The 27,837-nt window shown below is 36.5% G+C and overlaps 1 protein-coding gene across 1 annotated transcript; it reads left to right on the top strand.

Annotated features, from left to right (window-relative positions):
* LOC111389685 (E3 ubiquitin-protein ligase UPL6) lies at positions 1-26,927 on the top strand. Its single transcript, XM_023014628.1, has 26 exons — positions 1-324; positions 1,482-1,579; positions 1,765-1,892; positions 2,994-3,105; positions 5,065-5,245; positions 6,317-6,493; positions 6,771-6,950; positions 9,414-9,492; positions 9,806-9,924; positions 10,035-10,327; positions 10,433-10,529; positions 11,893-12,036; positions 12,182-12,265; positions 12,341-12,427; positions 12,584-12,724; positions 12,926-13,051; positions 14,339-14,437; positions 20,396-20,463; positions 21,270-21,336; positions 23,350-23,520; positions 23,719-23,808; positions 24,386-24,466; positions 25,387-25,460; positions 26,121-26,192; positions 26,284-26,373; positions 26,727-26,927. The coding sequence occupies exons 1-26, from the start codon at positions 166-168 to the stop codon at positions 26,791-26,793; spliced, it is 3,084 nt and encodes a 1,027-aa protein (XP_022870396.1). The 5' UTR covers positions 1-165; the 3' UTR covers positions 26,794-26,927.
* The last annotated feature ends 910 nt before the right edge of the window (positions 26,928-27,837 follow it).

Genomic DNA, 27,837 nt, shown 5'->3' with positions numbered 1-27,837 from the left:
CTTCATAAAAAATGAGAAAATAAATAAACACAAGCACACAACTTGTAATCTTGTATCTTAATTGTATTCTTTTCCTGCCAAACAAGTTCGAGTTTTTCTCTTCAACTGTTTGTTTTTCATTGTTAGGGTTCAAAATTGGGCTGAGAAGACAGTAAAATCGAAATAATGTTTTTTTCGGGGGATCCATCGAACCGGAAACGGGTTGATTTAGGAGGTCGGAGCTCCAAAGAAAGAGACCGCCAGAAGCTCCTGGAGCAGACCCGCTTGGAGCGGAATCGCCGACTCTGGTTGCGTCAACAGAACTCTGCTGCCATTAAAATTCAGGTCCTTTATTATATTTTACATTGATGCTCGATCACGTTGAATTATTTGTGTTTTAGTGTTTCGTATGAGGTGATTTTGTGGAACAATGGACTTTACTCCTGCAGTTTTGTTTCCAGGTTCTTCTCTCTAAATTTAAAACTTTTTTTTTTAGCTTAATTATTATGGAAAATGTATTGTCAAGAGGAGAAAACAGATTTATGATTTAATAATGTTAAAACTTTTTTTGTTATCTCTCTATTTTTTAACTGCTCAAACTTAAGTACTAGGCAACGACCTAGAAACAAAGGTATTGAAGTGAAAGAAGCTACTTTGGTTAAGCATGTGGTTTTATATCAATGAATTCTTGGTTCTGAGTGGCATTGAGAACGGAGGGTTTTATGTCAATTGTGAATGCAGTTGGAGTTCGAATCTTAACTTCTTTTATTCTTTTCCTAAACAAAGAAGATGAATGTTGGTGCTTTCAGTTAAACTGATGAAGTGGATAATTTCGAGCTTTGGTAGCTGTATCTTAATCAGTGTTTTAACAACTAGCTTCATTCCATGTTATTTATCATGAAATAAATATTTATTCCATGTTGCAATTTTGATTTGTATAGCTGTCTGCATGATTCAACCTTTGCCTCTTATATTCCTTTCTGAAAGGGGCATGTACCATTCTTTATGAGCAACTCCCCAGAAACCACTTTCCTAAAGTTTCTTTTCCTCTCTTTGGCAATCCAAAAATCTAAAGTTCATATTTTTCAGAAAGAAGAAATATTTTTCTAAACTTTGCAGTATGAGTATTTATTAATAAACAAGTAGATTTTGTAGTACAAGTGAGCACATATAGCACTGCCATGTATGCATGGGTCTTTATATTGTTTAATTTATTCATGATCTGATTTCAATCATTGGAAGTCCTAGTTCATTTTCATAGGTTGTGCTTTAGATTTATAAGTATGTTCCTGAGCTATATTGAAACATTTGCACAATTGTTGTTCTGAATACATATTTCTATCGACTTACTGAGTTAGGCTCTTATGTTGTCTTGGGGTTTAAAAATTAAATGCATTATCTTTGGCATTGGGTTGTCATTTTTAAAAGGGACCTGAGAAACAAAGAAACTTCTCATATACTTATTTTTTGAAGTTTGGAACTTGACTTGCTACGAGTTACAGAAATGCTTTAGAGGAAGAAAAGAAGTCGAGGCTGAACGTTCCAGAGTGCGCGACAAGTTTTTTATGAGTTTTGGGCAGTGTTGCGAAGACGTTAGCTGGTACTCTACTGGATCCACTTTTTTCTTCAAAGTTTTTCATATTCACGCTCCAAAGTGGTTCATTATCTTTGCAATGCTATTATTTCCCATTGTCGTGCCATCTGTTCCTGGAATATTTTTTGGTCTGTTGATGCTGTCAAAACTCTGTTTGTTTCATATTTTCCGTTTACTATTTGCATATTCAGGCAGTGCTTTGGTCCAGATTCGGATTTTCTCAGGCAGCTGCTTTTCTTCTTTAACCCAAAGCATGCTGCTGATGTTTCTGCCCTTGTGGGCACATGCCGATTGCTTCAAGAATTTGTTCAAGACAATGGTGCGTGTCTTGGTTCTGTCATGTGTCTTACTAATTTTGTCTGCATTGAAGATTTGATAAACTCAATGTTATTTAGGGGACACTTTTAACAGGCTTTTGCTTTTAAGATTGCAAGATTGTGACTTGTAATCATGTCTCTGTTCCATATTAGTATTTCTGCACTCGTGGGACTGATTCATCTTTCACTTGCTAAATTTAACTTAATACTTTAAATTTCTCTTTTTGTTTGTTATAAAATTGTACCATAGGGTTAGATTTTTTTGGCTAGTTACTCTTTTATTGCTAGATTCAGTTTAATTATTAGCGACGTCAAATAGGATAAAAAATTAAATTTTAGGCAATATATATCTCATTTTTACCAAAATCTGACATATCTGTTCAACAACTATCTTCATGAGCTATTAACTTTTTTCAGCAATACATGAAATGCTAAGCTATCCTGCTGAAATAGGTATATTTGATGCAATCTTTTGTTTAATTTCAGTAGGGGATATGATTAACATTGCTTTATATATAACAAATTAGGCAATTGTTGCTCATGAAGTCACAAGAATTAGAACTTTTTCCCATGTGAGAGGCTGAGAGCTTTTAAATGTTTATATGAAGTGGCATTTAGAATAGTGTTAGAGAGGGGGTTAATAATTACACGTTCGTCCCACTTCAAATGCATTTTCTGGGCACATGAGTGGTGTGTAAGAAACGACGACGACAACATTAAGCTAAGCCTTATTCCTAGTAAATTTGGTCTCTGTCAAAAAGGGCCACTGCTCTTCTCCCCCTGCCTTTTATCCTTTTGAGATAAGTCCACTGAAGGACAATCAATACTCTTATGCTTTAGCATTGTGTCTGTTTTGATTCATGGCAGAAATTTTACAGTTTGCATTTAGTTGCTGTAGTTGAGCTGCACAGAAAAGTTTCAAGTTTGTTGTGTAGTTCAACAATTGCACATGTATGGTCAAATTTGGTTGCACATGCAGCCATTCTGTCTTGCGGTGCTTCGCATCATCAAATTTATTTTTTCTGATTTTTTTCTATTGTTGCTTGTCCCTAATCTACTTGCTTCAGTACTTGGTCTTGTTATTGATGCTAATCTTTCCACAGGAGATGTAGTGGGCCTCTTTGCAGGCACAGACTACTCTTGCAAACGTGGTCTGGTGGATTACAGAGTTAAGCGTCTTGTTTATGCTTGCGTCCAGGTGCTCTTTGAAAACAGGTTCGTTTAAAGGGACCTTTTTGTTTCTTTGTAGGTACAGTAGGTTAAGAGTATTTATTTTTTGGATCTTTCAGCCTCCCATATTTTCATCCTGCTATTCTTAAGAATTATTTACACTTGTAAATAAGGAAGCTGTCTGTACTTTTCTGTAATGATAGCATGGAAATTGATTATAACTTTACATCTAGTAGTTTTGTGATTTTAAGTTGAAATTAAATCCGTTTGCTTGAAATCAACATTGCATTTCTTTTATGATCGTAAAGACATCACAGAGGCAGTTCTTATGGTTCCTACCCGTGATGCATCGAAATGGACACGTATGTCCGACACATATAGTGTGTTGGATACGCTGACACACGATTTTTAAAAAAAGCACTGACACGACACGTTGATTAGATTTAGTTTTATACTTGTTATTAATTTTTCTTGTTGAAATCTTTTAAATATGAGTACTTATTTATTATTTACTAATAATTTTGAGTTAAAAATATATAATATTTCTAGTAAAAAAGGAAAAATGATTATGGTAGTGTCCGAGGAGTGTAGGTATCGACACTTGTCCTACACATGTTGGACACGGACAGGCTACCCTAGTTGAAGTGTCCGTGTTACAATGATTCCTACTATAGCTAATTAAAGGATTATTCCTTCTATGAAAATCCTTGTAATGAGTTCAGGCAATTTATATATTGGTACATCATGGTCAAAATGGTGACCCAAAATGACCAATAAATACCATCCGTGAGACAATCACTGATTAACATATAAGATTGACTCATCCAATTCCAAATTATTGTCTCTTTGCATCTTTGTGGTCAATGCCAAAAAAGCCTTGAACAGATCAATGCGTGTGATTTTCTGTAAATAAACCTCCTCAACTTCCAACGGAGCTTCTGTATGGAATATAAGATATTTCTATATGAAGAATATACGACGTTGTTAGAATCCTTTTGCGTCATATACATTATTGTAACGACAAGACTAGAGCACATATGCCTATTTGCTGCCAAAATCTGGTTTATTCTCTTTCATGTTCCTTTTTTCTCTTCTTTTGTTTTCATTATTAGTTAATTTTGTAAGTTACATGATTTGGTCACATGTTTGCTTGACTGGAGTCTGGTGCATGCTTTTATAATATTCCAATATGGATTAATTTGGGAATACATTAAAAACTTGAATATATTTAGCTTATGAGTTCAGAAAAATTCTAGAATTTCAGTTTAAATGGAAAAACGAATGGCATCAAGATGATATCGTAATCTTAAAAGAGAAGGAATGAAAAATATGGAGAAACAGACTTAATTCGACTGAGTCTTGTTTTTATTATGAAACCATCAAGCAGGTGGAATATTTATTAATGCTGAAAAGTAAAAGGAAATACAAACTTAAGAGGAGGCATTTAACCTAACCTCCTACTAATGAAAAACATCGTAGAAAATTTAACCAGTCTATAGGACTAGGAGCTAAAGAGGGAAAAATAATTTTTATATTTCTTGCTCTTGTCATACTTAACATCTTCATGCACTGTGTAAATTATATTGTTGGTTTGTGGCCACTCTTATAATCATTACCATTGTCAACATCAATGTCTGCCTATAAACTATCTTTGGAATGTGTCTATGTGATAGCTTTCACATTTGAGGATAAGTTATAAAAATGAGGAATCAAGTCCAAATTCTTTTGCCCAAAACAAAGGTTCATAAAGCGAAGAAAAAGGCTGCATAGAGAATCAATGAAACTCTTTTTTAGGAGCTACTCAATATATACTGTATAACTATGAGGTATATTATCGATTCACCACATGATGAAATAATTTTGTTCAAATATGTTTCAGGTAGTGTTTTGTTAACTGGCATGTGTTTTGCATCCACTACGATTGATTATTTGAACTAAGATTTGTCACTCTGCTGCGCAACCATGAACTTATCTCTTTCAGTCTTCTCCTTTTGGTTTTCATAGATATCAGTTGAAGGATCAACTATGTTTGGCATCTGAGAAGTCCAATACATCAGCAAACATCTTACTGAAGGCAATAATTTTGTTAATTGATCAAAGTTTTCCTTGGGCTTGTAATACAATCAGCTATCTGTTGCGCAGAAATATATATTCCTTGTTCAGAGAGATTATTTTGACTGGAAAGGTACATTTCCACTCTGATTGCAAGTCATAAGCATACTCTCTCTTTATGGGTTCCATTCACAGAGGATATGCAATGAATAGATTCGTATTTATGGGTATGCACATATGGCTATATACTGACTTCTGCATAAAATTTCGAAAAAATCTGACGGTCTTTCATCCTATTTACTACATTTTCTTTTGGATTGGGGTCGGTTTAAGTAGTGGATACATGTTTAAGGAAGGAGTTTTTCATTCTTTTCATTCTCTAATGTTCTCTTGTGGATAGAAAAGTTAAGAATGTTAATTGTTTGCTTATAATTAATGCTATGCTTTTATGATGGAATCTGGATGCCTTCTACGATGCAAACTGCACCCTGTTCGACACTCTTGAAGAATGAGAATTACCTAGATTCGAGACGAAAGACTTGGTTTATCTAGACTCAAGACTAGCATGCTTAATTATTGAAAAGTTCTAATTTCGATTAAATGATGCACATCACCTCACACTATAAACAAATAATTCGTTTTGAGCAATTAACTTTGGCAGAGTAAAACTTGGTTTTACTTTGTACCGATAAGTATATCTTCGATGATATTACATGGACTTAGATTGGGTATTTCAAATCTGTTCAATGTGGAGACAGAATTCAAATTACATGTGGGTTAATTAGGCATACGCAAATGCTCATAGGTGTGCTATACTGTCTAGCGTCACAACATGGTGTATGAGGGCTGGGATTGCCACTATCAGTATGATGTGTAGATCAGCAATATAGTATGATATTTGATAGCTGTGACTTTCTTGAGTTCAAGTCTCAATAGGGACTCGTGTTGATGGTCATTCCAGATATTTTAGTCTAATGTTTTATTTTCTTTGCAAATCGTTATAGTAGCCTGATGTAAATTTATGAGCAAACATTCCTTTTATTTTAGTTTATATCGAATCCTCGTCCTTTTAATCGTCCAGTTCTTTGATTGCTATTTTACCAATAAGAGTGCTTGAATTGTAAGGGTAGTTATGTATCGATTTGATCTGAGATATACACTAGCTGTCATGAATAACGATAATGATGTGATTTAATATTTTTAGGAAAATTTTCAAGGTTCCATTGGGATTGTCTCTTCTTTGGAGGGTGTTCTTGTCCTTATCATTTCTCATGTGGGAATGGGAACATGTCGTTGTCCAGATGTTGATCCTTGCTGGAGTTTCTCATCCCAAATTCTTACATTTCCGTTCTTGTGGCGGCTCTTTCCACGCCTCAAAGAGGTAGTTTAAATCACCCATTTGTCTTACAATTTAGTTTCATTGTCCATGTTTAGGTAATACAGGATTCTGGATACACTGCACACCAGGGTTGAATATGTTCCACGGTTAATGAGAACAAATGTTGAAGATAATATCTGCCCAACCTATTCTATTGAGGGGGTGTATACTTCTTGTTTATAACTGTGAAACAAACTTTGTCTGTAGCTGCGGTCCATGATATCGGCATCTATGATTTTACTATGACCACTTATTTTATTGATTTTCTTTCCATCTACAGATTTTTGCAACACCAGGTTTAAGTCAACATTATGTCCACCAGATGGCGCTGTGTGTGAAAGATCATACTAATGTTCTACCAGCTGATATATCAAGCGACTTTCCTGGTTATGCCTGCCTTCTAGGAAATCTATTGGAAGCTGCTGGTGTTGCTTTTACTCAACCAGGTTCATTTGATTGGGTAAAGAAGTTTTCTGTTTATTTTCTCTGTTATCTTTCTTTTTCCTTTTGTACTTGCTCTATTCAGTGATCCCTGTGATTCACTGGCACAATGAATGCTATCTAATCTTCACCATGCATTAATTAGATTCTTAATATACTTCTCTCGTGTCTCAAGAATTGAGTTTGAGACAATAATTGTTCCTGGAATATTCACTTATTTGTTTCTACATGTTATGATCTTTCTAATAGTTCATTAATCTATATATACGTGTGCGCGGGCGCATGCGCGACTTGGAGAGGATACTTAGACAATTAAATAGTGCACATATCCTTTTCTGGGATTTCTTTGAGTTGCTCATCCAATTATCGTAAAATAAATCCCTTGCCATGGACTGTTCTAAATTATCATTTACAAAGGCATAATGATTAAAGAACACGTGCATTTCATGTGAGTTTCATCAGAACCATAAAAAGGTTGCAAAAGAGAACTCTATGAAAGTTGAATGATTGAATTATTAGGAGTCAGTTGTATATTTCATGTTCCAAACCTTTGAAGGGGGCCAAGTGATTAGAAATGAAGTTTTTACTACAGTTACTGGATAATGCTCAGGAGAAATATGCATATGCCTATTCCTTTGATGTGCATCAATAGTAATGTTGGATCACTTGATCTAAAAACTTTAGGTGTCAGAACCATAAAAAGGTTGCAAAAGAGCACTCTACGAAAGTTGAATGATTGAATTAGTAGGAGTCAGTTGTATATTTCATGTTCTAAACCTTTGAAGCAAGGGGGCCAAGTGATTGGAAATGAAGTTCTTACAACAGTTACAGGATAATGCTCATGAGAAATATACCTATGCCTATGCCTATGCCTATGCCTATGCCTATGCCTATGCCTATGCCTATGATGTGCATCAATAGTAATGTTGGATCACTTGATCTAAAAACTTTAGGTGTTAGATATGACAAGTCATTTATCATTTAAATATTATCTTAAACACAACCTACTAGTTGATTTTTTATTTTCTTTTCAAAGATTAGCCTTACACGTGCATAAGTTTTAATAAATAGGTGGCTTCGAGCGTTCTATTGCACCACCAGATCTAAAAGCTTAAGTGGTTAGACATGGCCACAAATTTATTGTTTAAATACTATCTTCATCAAGAAGCTAATGATTTCATTGCTTTGAAGTAATTTATTGTCTTATCTCGCCAACCACGAAAATGACTAGGAAAGGCTTAAGCTGGAGCAGCAAAATGGGAGTAGACAAAATAACAGCGGGGGGGTCTCTAATATCTCTATTGTTTGGGGAGTGCCTAACATGTTAACTTATTGTTGATTCATTTCACTTTTCCTTCACACATGCTTGCCATGATCCCTCTACAAACGGTGTAGATCCTGACTAAGTTTAGTTTATGTGTCTTTACGGTCTTGGAGTCAGCTTGTAGGTCTTTGACACATGTCCATGGGCTTCAACATTTTTTGAAGGGTCAGATAGGAGTTCAATAATTATAATTATGAAAATAAATGATGATAAAGTGGATGTCCAAATTATGAATGGAGAACAATGCTGTGAATAATGTTACTTCAACCAATTTCTAGTTATTTTTTTCACTCATGCACACAAGTAGGAGTAGAAAACGCAAGCAAAGAATTATGTCATGATTCTAAAGAAAATGTTTCAAGTGGTAAGGAAGATATAGCCAAAATAAAGTTAATTTCAAGAAAAATATAAGGATTTCCTTTATTTATTTATTTTGGATTTAAGAGTATAGGCAACTAACAAAATTAAAAAAGAAAAAAGAAAAAGGAAAAAAGGCAAGAATCCTAACAATTTCTTCTTGGAATTCCACATACTATTATGTCAGAATAGGAACCAGAGCACTGCAGAAAATATCACTCACAGTCTTCATCACTTGGGCAGTCTATGGAGGATGTGAAACATGCCATGAACAGTAACTTTGAACAAGTTTCTTTATAGAATCTTTCGGACAGATATTCTGACTTAATTTATTAATTATCAAGAGGGTATAATTAGAAATTTTCTTGATATTTTTAAGCTAATGTATGTACATATATTTTGCAGTGAAATCTCCTTTAGAAATGTCTCTCTTTTATACATGGACCAAAGAGCAAACAAGTACATACATGCCCCTTTATTAAACTTTATTGTCTTCCGTGAGTAAACTATGGGCAATTTATTATTTATAGTCCCTTAACATTATTTTGCCCTCTTTTTGTGCTTGTTTTTGCATCTGTAATACTAGTTATTATTATTATCATTTTTACTTTTTTTATTTTTTTATGTTCTTGAATTAGTATTATATGTGGATGACTTCAGTAATGGTTCCTTGAAGATTTTTTGTATATCCTTTAGAAACATGCTTCCTTTTTTCAAGTTGTACCGTATCAGATTATCAACTTCAATGTTTTTCTTCAATTAGTTATAAATTTTCTCTGTTGGGATTTTCTTATTCGCCAGGCTGTAGATTTTGCAACTGTCGCAACATTTTTGTTGCAAGCAATTCCTCCTATCCAAACATCAAATCAAGGAAATAATGGTCTGTTCTCATAGCATACTGAAGTTTGCTTACATTCTCGTTTACTGATAACATCAATATCTGAGCCATTAATTATTTGACATTGTTTACAAATGAGTGAGATAAGGCTTAGCATATTTTTGGCTCATGTTTATAAACTGCTTATGTTTACTCAATCCACACATTTTGAGAGCCTACAAGTATTACTCACTTATTAACCAAACGTTTCTATCTATTTATAATTTAAATTGCTTATAAACACTTCTTAAGCATGCTTTTAGTTGAGTTCAGTTCTTAACGTATCAAATTGCTCGTGCATGCAACTCTACTTCAGATTCCAGAATGGGTGAAGATGAAATCCATGGTGGTGATGATCCAACAGAGATAGTGTTGAATAGAGATTTGGAACAACAGATTTCCAGTGCAATAGATCCACGATTTCTTCTACAGTTGGTAGGAAATGTTGTTACACAAGTTGCAGCAGATAGCATGCATTTTACAGTAAAAATAAGATACTCTCTTTTTTCACTCTAAGGTAATGTTTTTTATGCTTTCTTGAGCAGACAAATGTGCTGTTGGGAGGGTTTTCACCCGCCAGAGGAAGCCCTGATGATAAGGAGGTGGCAGCTGTGGGTGCAGCCTGTGCTTTCCTGCATGTGACTTTCAACATTTTGCCCCTCGAGCGTATTATGACTGTACTGGCATATAGGACAGAACTGGTTCCTGTACTTTGGAACTTCATGAAGCGATGCCATGAGAACCAGAAGTGGTCATCCTTCTCTGAGCAGCCAGCTTATCTGCCAGCAGATGCTCCTGGTTGGCTATTACCCCTTGCTGTTTTTTGCCCTGTTCACAAGTAAGACGTTTTCGTTTTAATTTGATATTGTTCACGTGTCCTGCGGTAGCTGACTTGTGATGCAAGTTGAGCAGATAGTGTTATCTCCTCCGTTTGTTTGCCCAGGTACATGCTAATGATTGTTGATAATGAGGAGTTCTATGAACAGGAGAAACCACTATCACTGGTGGACATCAGATGTTTAATTGTCATCTTGAGACAGGTAACTCTAACTTGGATAGACATGCGAATGATTGGTACATACTACACAGCACGGATACAGACTTGGGGCACGAACACACTGACACATAATTTTACAAAGTAGGAGACGAATATGTTGAAGACACTTCAATTGAAATATTATACATTTATTCTTATGCTTTTTTATTTTTAATAAATTAATACTTCTTTTTCAATTAATACTTCTTTTTAATTTTAATAAATTAATACTTCTTTTTCAGCTGTAAGTAAAATCTTTTGAATTTAAGGAGTGGCTATTTATCATATTAATTTAACTTTGGTTGTACCTTGTATTACTAATTCTATTCATGTCAAAAAGTGCGTATAGTAGATGTAAAAAAACTTAGACATCAATTTTGTACAGTTTTTTCTTACATTATTTTGTCTTTATTTTGTATTCCAAAATTTTAAAAATTGTTGTTACCATGTTCTTTGCATATCGGGGTTGAGGCCCTTCTGTATCAGAAATTTAAACATATGAAAGATACAGGACGCACCTTTTGATGCGTCATACAATGTCCCTAGATTTTAGGATCAGACATATATCTTGGTGCATCAATGTCTCGTACATGTTGGACACCAATGCTTCACTCTAGGAGGAGATTAGGTGCTGTCAGGCTACTCTAGGGGGAGTGTCTATGTTTTATAGTGTGCTGACTGCAGATCAAAAAGATTGTGAATTTTGTCCTTTGCGATTCATACATTTCTGAGTTTTACATGTTCATTCTTGTGATAGAGGTTTGGTCGTGGTGAATCACAAAAAATCTAGCTGACTTCGTGGATGTTTAGACATTATTTTGACACGGGAGCTTAAGGTGGCATACCAATCATTATATAAATGTTTTCTTGGAAAAAGATGACAAGAAGAAATCCTTCCAAGGAATTATTTCTAGATTCCACACCATCCTGACAAACATGCCACATCGTATGCCTAATGACATGTGAGATGAATAAGGAGCCAGAAGGCTCGTAGAAAAAGGAAAACATCTTGCAAATGCTAGCTGCTCTGGGCCTTCAGATGAATGACTGTCAACTAGGAAGATATTCATTGCTAAATCTGTTACGTTGACCAACCGGAAGGAAGATAGTTTTAAGATTAATTATTTTCATTTGTGTATAATGTGGTTATTGGAGTGTACCCTTTATGTTATGGTGGTTAGGTTGACTTTTACCAGTTCATCAGTCAAATATTCTAAAAAATATAGTCCTGATGCATGCAAAATGGTGCCTGATACAGCTGAAAAATGAATTAGCTCCTATTGTTACTTTTGTTTCAGTTATTATTGCAAATAAAAAGGAGTGTTTCAGTGACATAATTGTAATGCATGGATTTGCTCCTTGTCTAGGCCTTATGGCAAATTCTTTGGCTGAATTCCGCTACAACACCTAACTTCTCAAAGTCAGAAGATGGTGCTTCTGCTATGAAGAGGCAACCCATAGAATTTCTTCAGCACAGGGTTTGTGTTGTTGCTTCTGAGCTTCTATCACAGGTACATGGGATCACATGCTAGAAGTTCGTTATGTATGATTGTTATTCCAAAATCAAATGAGAAGATTTTTCTTTGTGTGAGCTTAAGCAATGTAGGACTAGGCAATATTTCCAACATATTTGCCGTAATATGGAAATTATTTTAGTTGCAAGATTGGAACAACAGACGAGAATTTACACCCCCGAGTGACTTCCATGCTGATGGTGTCAATGATGTATTTATCTCTCAGGTATAGTTCTTTTTAAAATTTTGATTTTCTAATGAAATCTTCGGCAAACAGACATTCTATGTTTCCCATTTCCAGGCAATGACAGAGAATACAAGAGCGAATGACATACTGAAACGAGCTCCCTTCTTGGTGCCGTTTACAAGCAGAGCTAAAATATTTAACGTGAGTGGTTGATCCATTGCAACTACTTTTTAAGTTTTGTTCTGTGTAGCTTGATTCTTGAATATTGATGCATACTATGCATTGTTTGCGATCTAATTATTAGGTTACTTTGACTTCTAGTTCTCCGTAAGTGAATGTTTCAATTGAACTTTGCAGTCCCAACTAGCTGTCTTGAAAGAAGGAAATAGTTCTCATGGTATTTTTACAAGGAACAGATTCAAAATAAGAAGAGATCATATTTTGGAAGATGCTTTTAATCAATTAAATGCATTAGCTGAAGAAGATCTTCGAGGAGTGGTGAGTCTCTATTATTATATCTGCCGATTTTGTACTTCAGCTCTAAATATATGCTTTAACTCTTAGGGTCCCAACCACATATATACCATCAAATTCACACGCATGTACACATAATTTTTTCCTTTTTCACCAAATATACATATATTCTTTGTCCATCTCCTTCCTTTCTATTTGATATAGCTTTTTCATTGACGTATCCAGATTCGTATAACCTTCGTGAATGAATTTGGTGTTGAGGAGGCTGGTATAGACGGTGGTGGAATTTTCAAAGATTTCATGGAGAATATTACTCGGGCAGCATTTGACGTTCAGTATGGATTATTTAAGGTGGACATGTTTCTGCCACCTTTTCTCTGCTTTTTATGTGCTTATATGTTTATTAATTATTCGTTACTAGCAAAACAGAAAGGGAATGTGAATCCCATGATATGCATCTCTGGAGAAGGTCTAAGAACAAATAACTGAGACCCCCCAAATTGTTTTTGTTACTTCTTTTCCATTACAATATGTTGTTCATTCATGGTCACTGCCACCAATATAGCTATAATAGAGGAATCTTTTGGTTGGCTAACTATTGGTACACATTTGTTCAAAAGGTCAACTAAAAGGTTGTTGAGTTGTTTGGATGAAATATGATCACAGGTTCTCTGCAGTCACCTTAAGTTTGGGGGAGGGGGGATTGTTTTTATTTTAGGTGAACTTTTGGATTGATGACAAGATCTTGCATTTTTAGATTCATAAGTTGTCTATTAATAAAATTTTTGTGCTGATTTTGTTACTGTTTTGATAGATTTTGGTTTGTATCCTAGATGATAGTGTTATTATCATTTTTGAAGAGGGTGCCTTTGTACTTTCTTGTTGATATAGGTTGATGTTTTTCACTAGATGTAGCTTATCTTCGTGATTTCATCTTTTCCAAATTTTTCCATTATAAATATTCCATATTTTTATTAAAAAAGATCTGCTTTCAGTTGAAAACTTTTTTAATTATTGGACATACAATGTTAGATTAAGAATCTGAAGTTTCTCATTATATTCAACTAAATAAATTGAACAGTTAGCCTGAAATCGTGGAAACCGAATTCAGCGGAAGGAAAATGGCACTAGAACTAGAGTTGTAGAAAATAACAGGCCTAAACATATGATTTTTAGCAGATAACTGGCTGGAGTTCAAGAAATTGGTTTAAATCCTGTTAACTAAGGAGTTAAAATTTCAGCCTAAGACCCAAGCAAGAGAATTTTTACAAATTGTATTCATGTAACTTGCCGTATCTTCAACGTTATGACCATATTTAGGTTCTCACTTGGCCTTATGATAAGAATAAAGCTAACACTCAAATTAGCAGCTTTTTAAGTCTAGGCAATGTTAACAACTACATAATCTGTTGGAAAAGATCATGGCTAGATATTTCTAGTTAAATTTGTATCATCAAAGTGAAGAAATTATGATATTTTATTTGGAAGTACTATTGTTCTAGACAGTACAAGGAAACTAACTCACACTTTTACGTTGCCAACTTGATATATAGATGATTTGTTTTATTCATCTGGTTGCTTTGTGTCTTTATGGGGTTTTTTTATCTATACTTTCCATTGCTTGCTTAACAAATCTAGGAGACAGCAGATCACCTCCTCTATCCAAATCCTGGATCTGGACTGATTCATGAACAACATCTACAGTTTTTTCACTTTCTTGGGACTGTCCTTGCTAAGGTATTGTTGTGCCCTTAATGCATTTTCAGCATGTTATATTTTCTGAAAATTCGTTGTAAATGCATACTTAGTCTTCACTTCCTTATGAAGCAAGCATTCAAATGGTCAAATGGTTGGTACCACTATAATGTAACCATATATAAATCATGGTTCCTGGAGTGGTAATTTTTGTGGCATTTTGTGTTTCCTTCTTGCTTTTTGTAACCATATAGCTTGTGATTTTGCACCTCTTAAGAGTGGCATTTATCTAAATTCATAAATTTGTCTATCGATGTAAACCAATTTGATATTTCAAATATCATGGAACTTAATTGAAGTAGGTTACAAGTTCCAATAACATAGGGATTTCTGCACTTTCTTTTGACTTCCTGTTATTGATTTCTATGGATGTCAAATTTTATTTTCCTTCTTTCTATCCATTTGAGTTATTCCAGTGTTATCTGATGCATATAACATTGCACAGTTCTCTGGTAGAACTCTAAGTTGTAGGCATAAAATGTAATTTCATGTTAATATAGTTGATCTGTAGTTCGAAAGAGGTTAATGGTACTATATGTGATGATTGGATGTTGCTTACCAATTTCTTTAACTGTCTTGAATTGCTTTGCATAATTGGTTGCTATGATTGAAGATGATATTTGCCCATAAATAGCACTTCTATGTTTATCAGTGTATAAGGTTTTTGCTTCTTACTCCTTAGTTTCTAAGAATCACATAATCATTATTATACTCCTGTTGTTATGAGCCATTTCCAAACAACAAACTGGTTAGAAATTTATGCCCTCAAATAGTAGTTTATCAGCTTCTGCACTAAGGACTTTTATTCCCTGTAGTACGTTATTATTGGAGATAACTTCATTTATTTTTGTAGGCAATGTTTCTTTTATTCCCTGTAGTACTTTATTATTGGGGATAACCGATAGGCCCCCAGTCACGCACACTTGTTCTAGAAGAATCAAGAAGAATGGAGGGAGCGGGGGCAGTAACTAATTCTGTTAGGGAGGCTATGGTGTAACCAGAAATCAGTTTTTCACTTATAAATAGTAGGTGTGAGGGGAGAAGAGGCATGGCTTGGTTGATGCAAGTGAGACATAGGAGAGACTCAGCCCTCTTGAAAGGCTGCAATTTATCATTCCAGTTGCTGTAATCTTTCTTTCAATCAATACAAAACCATTCGGCTTTCATTGTTCCATTGTTATTCTTTCATTTTTCCCAATTTCCCCATCAATAGTGGTGTCAGAGCACCCTAAATTAGCCAAACCCAACCATGACTCTTGTTGCGGACAGAATGGGGGAGTTGGAACAGAAGGTTGATAGCAATCATCAGGAGCTGGAAATCGATCTTGAAATCCTACGCTCGGAGTTTTAGTCGATACATTCCAAGTTCGATCTTCTACTGCGTGCTTGGGTAAACCCGGAGAGGGAACGAAAGCATAAGGGCCCAGCAATTGAAAACTCACCAGTGACACACACAGCATGAATCGGGATTAACACAGTCCAGACTAGGGGGAAGTCAGAATAGTGCAAGGTTAGTCGCTGACTGGAGGATGGAACCACTAGTCCCGCGATTGGAGATGCCCGTCTTTGAAGGAGATGATCTAGATGGGTGGATTTTCCGTGTGGAGAGGTATCTTCACCTCAACCGAATAAGTGAAGAGGCTAAGGTCGAGGCGGCTATTGTATGCTTTGATGGTATAAGTGGGAAGAGAAACGAAGGCCACCAACAAATTGGGAGGATCTGAAGGCACAACTCCTTCGTCGATTCAGGCCTACGTAGGGAGGTTCCTTGTGTGCTCAATTCCTCTCTCTGGCTGTAGAACACGGTTAGAAATTATAGCCGGAGGTTTGAAACATTAGCCACGCCGTTGAAGGACGTCTTGGTACAAGTGGGAAGAGAAACGAAGGCCACCAACAAATTGGGAGGATCTGAAGTCACAACTCCTTGCCGATTTAGGCCTACGCAGGGAGGTTCCTTGTGTGCTCAATTCTTCTCTCTCTGCAGGAGAACACGGTAAGAAATTATCGTCGGAGGTTTGAAACATTAGCCACATCGTTGAAGGACGTCTCTGAAGAGATGTTCGAATTCATTTTCCTTAATGGGTTGGTGCCGGAATCAGGGCTTAGGTTTATTTACTTAGGCCAGTGGGCTTGGAGCAAATGATGGAAGTAGTCCAAATGGTGGAGGACTGAAATAACATTAGCCAAATAGCCCATATCAATTTAGGCCCAATTATACTCAAAAGTATCCCTTCTAACAGCCCAAATCCCCCACAAACCCACAACACTCAAGCCTCACCGACGCGGAAATTCAGGCAAAGAAAGAGAGAGGCCTGTGTTATCATTGTGATGAGAGGTTTACTATTGGCCATAAATGTAAGAGTAAGGAGCTGCAAGTACTGGTTATTCGAGAATTGGAAGAAGAGGAGCAATCAGTGCCAGAGGAGCTGCTAAGGGGGAGGAGTCATGGCGGAAGCCTCGGTGGGTCCGGAGTCGGAGGAAGATTCGATGGGTCAACTGGTTGAACTTTCCATCAATTCGGTAATTGGGCTCACAGCTCTGGGAACAATGAAACTGCAAGGATTGATTGGTCGAGGGAAGGTGGTGGTAATAGTGGATAGTGGTGCTTCCCACAATTTCATCTCAGCTGGGCTAGTGCTGGAGGAAGGACTCCCATTATCTGGCACTACTGTTATGGTGTAATAATGGGCACAGGATTGACGGTGAAAGCAGAAGGCATTTGCATCGGCCGCGGACATTTATTGAAGAAGTGCTGGATGAATTTAAGGGAGTTTTTGAGGATATCACTCAGTTCATATGCATAAGTATAGTAATCTGTTTCTAGTGAACCTCCCCCCCCCCCCCCCCAAAAAAAAGGAACAAAGATAGGACCATGCAGTAGTATTAAAATCTGGGCTAAACCAGTAAGTGTACGACCTTGTCGATGCCCCCATTTCCAGAAGAATGAAATTGAGTGAATAGTTCGGGAGATGTTAGCGGTGGATATCATTCAGCACAGCATGAGCCCTTTCTCAAGCCCTATTCTCTTAGTAAAGAAAAAATATGGTAGTTGGCGATTTTGCGTCGAGTACCGAGCTCTAAACAAGGTAATTGTACCTGACAGGTTCCCAATCCCTGTCATCGATGAACTACTTGTTTAACTACATGGAGCTAAGATATTCTCTAAAATCGACATCCGGTCGGGATACCATTAGATTCGAGTTAAGGCGGAAGATGTGTCAAAGACTGCTTTCCAAACCCATGAAGGGCACTATGAATTTCTTGTCATGCCCTTTGGCTTAATTAATGCACCGGCCACCTTCCAGTCTGTAATGAATGATATTTTCAGGGACTTGCTCAGGAAATGTGTGTTCTTTGACGATATATTGGTGTACAGTCAAACAGAGGATAAGCACAGGGACCACTTGCGTGGGGTGTTGCAGATCTTGGCGAACCACAAACTTTTCGTCAACAAGAAGAAATGTTCCTTTGGGCAGAGGAAGATTGAGTATCTGGGGCATATTATTTCAAAATAGGGAGTCGCAGCTGACTAGTCCAAAGTTACAGCCATGAGTGACTGGCCAAGCCAAAGAACCTTAAGGTGCTGCGGGGATTTATGGGATTAACTGGTTATTACCGGTGCTTCATGGAGGGGTATGGGAAAATGGCATGGCCCCCTACTCAACTATTGAAGAAGGATAGCTTTGAATGGAGCGACAGGACTAAGGCTGCATTCAATAAGTTTAAAGAGGCCATGACAACAGTTCTGGTATTAACCCTTCCAGGATTTTCACAACCTTGAATTATTGAAACTGATACTTCTGTTCTTGGTTTAGATGCGGTTTTGATGCAGAATTAGCGACCTGTAGCCTATTTCAGCCAGGTTCTTCAACTAAGAACTCAAGGAAAATCTATTTATGAAAGGGAGCTCATGGCGATCGCTTTAGCAGTACAAAAATGGAGTAATTACTGGGAAGAGGATTTGTGGTGAGGACGAGACCAAAAGAGCCTCAAGTTTCTCCTCGGACAATGAGTGGTCAATGCACAATATTAGAAATGGTTGACAAAATTGTTGGGTTTTGACTTTGACATCGAGTATAAACTTGGACTAGAAAACAAGGTAGCGGATGCATTGTCCAGAAAGGGGGGACTGTAACATTTATGGCTCTTAGCATTCCAAGCGTCTTACAAATAGATGAAGTGATTAAGGCACAGATGGAAGACCAGCTTTTGAGTCGTATGAGGGCTACCATCAAGGATAATCCGTCTTCATACTCGGGATATACACTAGTTGAAGAAGTCCTATTATACAAAGATAGGATCACCTTACCTAAAGACTCTCCTTGGGTCTTGTTGGCTCTACAGGAAGGGCATGATAGAAAGCTCGGTAGGCATGGTCGGTTCCTTAAAACTTATAAAAGAGTGGCTAGCACATGTTGTTGGGTTGGTATGAAGGAAGGATATCAGGGAGTACGTGGCTACTTGTGAAGTTTGTCAACAGTTCAAATACTCACTTTGGCTCCAGTAGGCCTGTTACAACCTCTACCAATTCCAAAGCGAGTTTGGGAAGACATGTCTATGGACTTCATAGAAGGTATGTCTAAGTTGGAGGGGTTTGATTCCATTCTAGTAGTGGCGGACTGTTTAAGTATGCTCATTTCATCAGATTCAAACACCCATTCACTGCACCCTCAGTCACTTCAATTTTCATCAAAGAAATAGTTCGTTTGCATGGGATGCCACGCTTCATAGTATCTAACAAAGATAAAGTGTTCTTAAGCAAATTTTGGAGCGAAATGGTTAGCTTGTAGGGGACGAAATTAAAGCATAGTTCAGCCTATCACCCCTAAATCGATAGCCAAACGGAAATAGTCAATCGGGGTGTCGAAGCATATCTGCGCTGCTTTGTTACATTCAGACCAAAAGAATGGTATTGTTTTTTTGGCTTGGGCAGGACTATCATACAACACTTCATTCCATGTATCAGCACAACTGGCACCTTTTCGCATACCATATGGGAGAGCCTCCCGCTCTGTTGCCCTTCGAGAAGGGTACCACCATTGTTTCTTCTTTGACCAGCAGTTAGTAGAATGCAATAGGGTCTTGGAGGAGCTCAAGATTCACTTGCAATGAGCTCAACAGCAAATGAAGAACACGGTTGATAAGCAACGACGAGCAGTGGAATTCTGTGCATGTGACTTGGTATATTTAAAAATGAGGCCGTATCATCGCAAAACTCTTGGCACACCAAATCAATGAAAAGCTGGCTCCTCGCTACTACAGGCCTTTTGAAATTCTGGCTAGGGTGGGAAAGATCGCTTATAAACTAGACTTGCCGCCGGGAACCTTAATTCACCCGGTCTTTCATGTTTCACAATTGCGGAAAGCTATTGGAGAGCATCATTTTACCACTCAACTGCGACTCAATCTTGGTGTGGATTGGGAACTAATGGTAGAGCCAGAAGCAGTGTTGGGAACCCGAGCTGTTTTGTCAAGTAATGCTGAGGATATGGAAGTGTTGATAAAATGGAAAGGATTGTCTCCAATGGAAACCACTTGGGAACCTTACAGCCATATCAACCTACAATTTCCCACTTTCCACCTAGAGGACAAGGTGGCTGAATTGGGGAGGGTAATTGATAGGCCCCCAATCACGCACACTTATTCTAGAAGAATCAAGAAGAATGGAGTGAGTGGGGGCAGTAACTAATTCTGTTAGGGAGGCTATGTTGTAACTAGAAATCTGTTTTGTCACACTTATAAATTGTAGGTGTGAGGGGAGAAGAGGCATGACCTGGTTGATGTAAGTGAGATATAGGAGAGACTCAGCCCTCTAGAAAGGCTGCAATATATCATTCCAGTTGCCGTAATCCTTCTTTCAATTAATACAAAACCATTTGGCTTTCATTGTTCCATTGTTATTCTTTCATTTTCATCAGTAACTTCCATTTATTTTTGTAGGCGATGTTTGAGGGGATTCTGGTAGATATACCATTTGCAACATTCTTTCTAAGCAAATTGAAGCAAAAGTAAGGTTTTCTCTGCTGCTCCTTTTTTATTTTGATGCTTTCTTACTGTATATAGTTTTGTTGTCATCTTATGAGTTCTATCTGATATGGTATTGTTGATCGTGCCTGGGGAATAATACATGTGTTCTATTGCATGAATTTCAAGAAATTTCCAAAGCTAAACACAAAGAAACTTGTAATTGAAGTTTGGCTTCCAGTCCCCAAGCAAATGATTTATATAACTGACTCTCCAAGAAAATTCATGAATTTTGCAATATCAATTAAGTCAGATTGGTTATTGAAAGATACTCTTATTACCTTGCAAGTTTGGTCTTTCTTTCACCAATTCTTCGCAATCATTTTCAAAATAACTTTTAGTTATTATATTGTAATTATGACATTTGGTGATACATTTATTATGTTTTTGAGGCTGTAAACCATTCTTCCTAGTTACTTATAATAGTAAGATATCAATGCTCTCAATATACTCAAAGATGACACAACCAGGTGCATGCATATGTGTGGATTATTTGCAGTTGAGAAAATTTATGGTACATGGAGACTCATGGTAGAATTATGGACCTTAAAATAAATACGACAGTAGATGATCTTTATGAAACAAATCAACTCAATAAAATAAGTCGTCGACTATAACATTTAGGTTTTTATTGATGTATTTCATGTTAGCTTAAATAGTTTTTACATATTTGGCATATATAACATTCTCTAGATTTGGCTATGCCGCATTAGCATAAACAATTGACCTTTTATCTGGGGTTGTCATTATCTACATTAAATTGTGGCAAATTTTTGTTTTTGCTGCTTAGGTATAACTATTTGAACGACTTACCCTCCTTGGATCCAGAATTATACCGTCATCTGATTTTCCTGAAGGTGACTTTTCTTTGTCTCCTCCATCTTTACTTCTTTGTTTAATACCGCTGTGGTAAACTCTTAAATCGAATGAAGAGAAGTAATTTATGCTTGCTTTGCCAAGAACAGTCATAAAGTTCATTTTCCCACTTAATGACCATTTTCTATTCACAAGTTTCACAAATTTAGGCCATAAAATGTCCATAGAAATACTGGGGGAAAGGGAAAAAAAAAAAGCATCCTTCTCCATCACTTTTGAAGAGATATGCTATTTTTTTCTGGACGTTTGGAAAGAATGGAGCTAATAGTATGCAGTTCTTAAACCATGTCACAGTTTTCAACATCCATGATATTCTATTAAAAATCTTTTTTTTTTGGGACTTGACTTCATGTTCTTCTGAAAGGCCGTGAATGTTGGGGTTTCTGAAGTTCAGAACAATAGGATGAACACAAAAAACACTAGAAATGAACTCTCTGGTGCAAGGTTTTGTTCACAGTTATCCGCCATTTAATTTGAGAAATAAACGAAAATCAAGCTTTTATTTCTCTCCGACATTGTGTTGTGCATATCTGTCATGCTGATCCCTCCAGATGCTCTAAAAGAGCCTACAATTTTTTTTTAATAAGTAATGAAATGTTTTATTAATTAAAAGGTAATACACAGGAAGTGTATTATACACTTAAACAAGAAATAAACGTCATGAAATTAGGCAGCATGTGACTAGAAGCTACATCATTAAATCAATTATACAATGTCAAATAAAATAATTCTCTAAACTGCTCTAAAGTCTTTATCCGATTATCAAAACAGCGCCCGTTTCTTTCTCTCCACATGCACCAAACAATGTAGCTTGGAATAAGGCCCCAAACAAGTTTACTGTTCTTGTCACGAAACTTTCTCCTCCATGCCTTAAACAAATCTTTCATACGTCGTGGCATCACCCAATCCATATATTGAGAAGCCAGAATATCATTCCACAGCAAACAGGCGCCATCACAATGCAGGAACAAATGGTCAACTGTTTCCCCATCCTTTCTGCACATATGATACCCCTCAATCGAAGATTGTCCGCCGTTAAAACTTGTCCCTTCACTACTGTCCATAGTAAAAACTTCACCCTTGGAGGCGGCTTACACTTCCATACCATCTTCCAGGGGAATAAATTCTCTGCAGATCCCAATGAGGATCTAAAATAAGTGCTAATTGAGAAAATGCCATCCCTTGTCAGCATCCACCTGATGCCGTCATTTTCTCCTACCCTGATATGCACTTCATACAAAGAGGTCAATAGCACTGTGTAATCATCCACTTCTCAATCTTGTAGCCTCCTCCCAAAAACAATGTTCTAGCTGATGCTCCCGTTATGTGTATCTAATACATCATTCACCATAGCAGATGACATCATGGCAATACGATACAAAGAAGGAAATCGCTCCCTTAGCGGTTGATCAGTACACCAACAATCATCCCAAAAGCTAATAGTATTGCCACTCCCCACACCGAAGCTCACTTTATTCCGAAAGTCACTCCACCCTCGTCGAATATACCGCCATTAACTCACTCCGTAGGTACCACAGCTCTCAACTGAACACCATCCACCCTCCAAAATGCCATATTTCTCTTCTATAATTTCTCTCAATTTATGTATCCATTAAAGATCTAGTGACTGGTATTTTGAATTTTGGTCAGCGTAATCTGAAAGTTGAAACATGTGAAGTCAGAAAATATGCAAAACTATTTATTTGGGTGAAGGGACCATATTGACCTCCTCATCATAAACCATAAGCTATTAGAGAAAGGGAAAACTTCAGGTTATTATTTCTGAAACACATCTATATGCAGCGACAAAACTCTTCTTCCTCACCAGAGCTTAAAGAGTTGTCAGGTAAATGATGGAAATCCCCGTGGAAGGAAACTCTTTTGCGATATGAAAATAGATACATTAAATCTCTAGCTGCTTCTTATTCTGCACTCAATTCGATTATTTTACAATGTCTCATTTTATTTTACTGCTTTTCTGTGGTCATTCACAGCATTATAAAGGTGACATATCGGAGTTAGAATTGTACTTTGTTATTGTTAATAATGAATATGGGGAGCAAACAGAGGAAGAGCTGCTTCCTGGTGGAAAAAATATACGAGTCACAAATGAGAATGTGATCACATTTATTCATCTGGTAGCCAACCATCGTTTGAACTCTCAGGTAGTAAGGGGCTCTCTCTTTCCACATTGGCTATCATCTTTAATTTTATAATATCCCTTTCCAATCCCTTTCTGCCAACGCCCTTAACAATAACACGAGCACTCAGAAAATGAGAAAATGCATCATTCTAAACTCATGATCAATGCATGCTCGAAGATTTTGTAAAATTTTGACATTTTATTACTTCGAATTGTTCAGATACGCCAACAAAGTTCTCATTTTCTGAGGGGATTTCAACAGCTCATACAGAAAGATTGGATCGACATGTTTAATGAGCACGAATTTCAGGTGCTTGAAATTATATGACTATATAGGAAGTTATGGTGCCTGCGTGACTTTTATATCTCAATCAATTATTCACTGTTCTTCTTGTAAAAGTTGTTGATACCTATTGGGCGGCAGTAGTGCTGAACTTTTGGAATAAGAGTTGGTAATAATAATTATGTTTAGTTGGCTGTTTTCACTGATGTGAAACTGGATTCTGAAAGTAGATATCTTAATTTTGATGGATAATAAAGATTTTTTAAACAGATAAGAAAGTAGACTCTTCATTTGTGCTTTGTGGACATACAAATCTTTATGGGCACACTTGATTATACCTATTTACGTTTTTAGGCAATTAAGCCTTGCAATTGAACTGAGTTCACATGACTTAATTAAGTGATTAGCGTAAAATGGGATGACCCAACCAAAAGCGAGTTTTTCAATATGGTACGCAAAGATTCTTCATGTAATTTAGTGCATACTAGTAAGTGCTCAGCTCGAAAAGCAGTAAATAAAAACTATAGCTGTATGGTATAATTCCTTGGTAGAAGTGATAACTTGTGTTCTCTAATTTTAACTTTTCCTCCTCCTCCTTCCCCAGCTTCTCATTTCTGGATCAGTTGATGGTTTTGATATTGATGACCTTCGAGCTCATACTAATTATACCGGTGGCTATCACCAGGTAAACTCTTCTGCATTTTGTTTATACTGTGAGCAATTCACTTCATAACATTTTTTGATTCCCCAGATAATCAAGTTGTTTGAAATTCAATTCTTTCTCTTCTTGATTATTTTCCACGGTACAGTTAAGGAGAATTTCTACATCATGGCACTTTCTTGTTTTGCGATTTGTAATTGAAAAATCTTTTGTCTACAATCTTGGATTGATCAAACCATATAGAGAAAATGGAAAAGTGGTTTTTTCATGTGAAAAATGTGGTGACCCTTTTCTGAAGGGTTTTAAGCCATGAAACAACAAACAATAAGACCTGTCTTACAGGGCAGCGAAAATTTAAGATAAATCTCTATAATTCAGTAACTAGAAATTACTTAATTTATACAAAGATCTTATGCGCATATAAAAAGTTTAATGAGGGCATTAGTCACATAAAAAGATTGAACAGAGAAACCACGACCTATAACCTATTGTAGCCAAAGTATGAATATTTTCTCTCTCGTCATTTCATGTATTAGAACTATCCTTGATCAGGTAGTATTAACCTGTACATTCTTTTTCTGTTTTTAGTGAGTCGTTCATCACCCTACACCATCTGCATTCCATATCTATGACCCTTAGTACACTTGTGTGTCTCTCAAAATGCTGGTGATGAAGGAAACTGATTTGTTGAATACTTCCCTCCCCCCTCACCCTAAAAAACGCCAATATGACCCAACATCTCCAGCTAAATGGCAACTTATACGAACATATTTCAAGCCACCAAAGGAACTAGTTTCCTTTACAGGTCGTATGCTCATGAATTGTTGTTTGGTCGGACATGCTTTAAACCTGACCTTTTTCAGATAGTGATACATGTTACAAAAATATTTGTTTTCTGGTGCTTATTTTTATTATTGTATGGATAACTAGCTATTTATTTGCAGGATCACTATGTGATTGAGATGTTCTGGGAAGTTGTCCAGAACCTTAGCTTGGCAAATCAGAGAAAACTCTTGAAGTATGGGTTGCCTTCTATTATCTGTATCCATTTGTCATATAATATTTCTGATTTTACAATAGTTGTATTAGTTGCAGAAGCTACAGTTGTTTTAATGTATTGCATGTGATCCTAATTTTAAATTTACAGATTTTGCAACAGTTGTATATGCTCCACAAGCTACAGATGCCATTTTACTATATTGCATGTATAATAAGATCATACAATGAAGCAATTGCAATTAACACCCTAATAATGGTAATCCTAGTAACGGGTGAATAAGTATCAAAGAAGTCATCTCTTTTTTTTGTCTATAGCCTTTGGCTATGAATCTTGCTTTAAGCTTATAGGTTTAAGTTTTTTCTTGAACAACCATTTACACCCAGTTGTCTTACAAGTATTATTAGACATAATCGAGTCATATTCACTATTTACAGCATTCTTTCAAAATATAGAATCTGGTGAAGACATGGCTTTACCAAAAGTACTAGGATCATCCTCTACGTTAGAAAGTTAGGACCGAAGGAAGTAGTGGTCCTAGGTCTTTTGCTTCCTAATTTCAGTTTCTTCTAATTCAGTAGGCTCCTCTCTAACATTAGGAGGGACACTAAAAGAACTACTTGGTCCTTTAGACTTTTTCAGTTTCTTCTAATTCAGTTTCATATATGTTTCTGGTCTTAGGTTTGTAACTGGCTGCTCTCGAGGACCTTTGCTTGGATTTAAGTATCTGGAGCCTTTGTTCTGTATACAAAGGTAACAATGCTGCTGGTTATGCTTGCTGAACAACATATGTCATACAGTTAGGTCTCAGTTTCGTTGGATTTTCTTTTTCCTTATCTGATAGGGCTGCTGGTAGCGCCTCTGAAGAAGCCCTTGACCGCTTGCCGACATCAGCTACTTGCATGAATCTATTGAAGCTTCCTCCTTACCGAAGGTCTGTCCAAGTTTAGTTACCCTTTTACAGAGTTCTGCATCTCTAGTTTTAGGATTTCTTTACCCTAAATATTTGATGAATGAGTAACATTTGGATTACGGGGGTCGTCTCATTGATCTGTCACATATACTCCAGATCTTCATTTTGCTTGGCAAATTAATGTTCATTTGGATTCTGCTTCATTGCATGTGCTTGCACATTTACTTTATTATAATTCTTTCAGATGGATTTCCATTTCATATTCTCTCTTCCGTCATTACAGAGAATTTCTGCTATTGCAGATTGATGTTCAGTTTATATTCTGTGCTAGCTCTTTCATATTGCTAACATTGTTTTTGCTATTGTTTTTACAGTAAACAGCAAATGGAACAAAAGTTATTGTATGCCATAAATGCTGACGCTGGTTTTGATTTGAGTTGATGGAGGTTGATATTTCCTTTCCTGCAAGAGATTAATCTCCGGATTACAGAAAGTAAGTCAACTACTAGCGTCACTAGGCTTGATGCTTTGGGTCCATGTATCATCGAGCACGTTTAGTGGTTTTTGGTGTTGGTGGGGGGGGGGGGGGGGNNNNTGTGGGGGGGGGGGGGGGGGGGGGGGGGGGGGTTGATGGCAAGATTGAGGATTCCGTGTAGATAATATCACAAACTGCTTGCTGGAGGAGATGTATATAAGATGGGTGGGCATCTTTAATATAAATCATCTTTCCATAGGTATACAGGAGCAGGACCTGCGCAAGTGGTCTTGTCGGGTTTGTATTTTAGTTGTATCTTGTATCAATTGATTGAACTTTGCGTATGATGTCAACATATATTTTTTTTTTTTTTTAATTTCTCTATTTTACTTTCTTGCTTGACTGTCATCATCTTAGCATTTTGAAAGAGGCAAATTTTCATTTTCTACAAGCTCCATTGCATCGTCTCAAATGTAAATTGGTGAATGATACTTACTGGAGATGAAATATGAATCTATCCACAATCCACGAGTCTGTCATCTACAAATGTTGTCTTCTTCTTCCTCCTCGTCTTAAGATTATTTCTGACTCATTTATGTATGGAGTGATGGACATTAAAATATGTATTTTTATTTAAAATTTTGGGTTTATTACAAAATAATAGTACCCGATGTATGGTATAGTGAAATTTATTGGTCTCTTATTCTAATTCTTAATTAAAAATGGCAACGTACGATGAGCGTGTGCCTTCTTTATTTTATTATTATTTTATTTATTTTATTATTATTTTTGTCCCACTTTTTTGGTTTGTTTTTGTTCATTGCGGCCTTCAATTTTTGTCTCTTTTATTCAAACGGTGTAAATTTGTCTTTTGCCTCGATGTTGATAATGAATTTGGATGGAAACTATTAGGTATGAAATTTGCTAATTAATGAAAGATTGGTGATTTGATTGAGAAAAATTAAAAGTTAAAAATTGCTACTTTAAGCAAATGTTAGAGATGAAATGTG

Source organism: Olea europaea, unplaced genomic scaffold, assembly GCF_002742605.1.
Source record: "Olea europaea var. sylvestris unplaced genomic scaffold, O_europaea_v1 scaffold608, whole genome shotgun sequence".
Taxonomy (NCBI): domain Eukaryota; kingdom Viridiplantae; phylum Streptophyta; class Magnoliopsida; order Lamiales; family Oleaceae; genus Olea; species Olea europaea.
This window is presented reverse-complemented; position numbering and strand designations above follow the sequence as displayed.

What these genes read in the sequence shown, in the direction of transcription:
- LOC111389685 (XM_023014628.1), top strand. Translation starts at nt 166, where the DNA reads ATGTTTTTTTCGGGGGATCCATCGAACCGGAAACGGGTTGATTTAGGA. An exon ending in CACGATTTCTTCTACAGTTG is followed by an intron (nt 9,925 to 10,034) that starts GTAGGAAATGTT and finishes TTTCTTGAGCAG; the next exon opens with ACAAATGTGCTGTTGGGAGG. An exon ending in CTTCTGAGCTTCTATCACAG is followed by an intron (nt 12,037 to 12,181) that starts GTACATGGGATC and finishes AAATTATTTTAG; the next exon opens with TTGCAAGATTGGAACAACAG.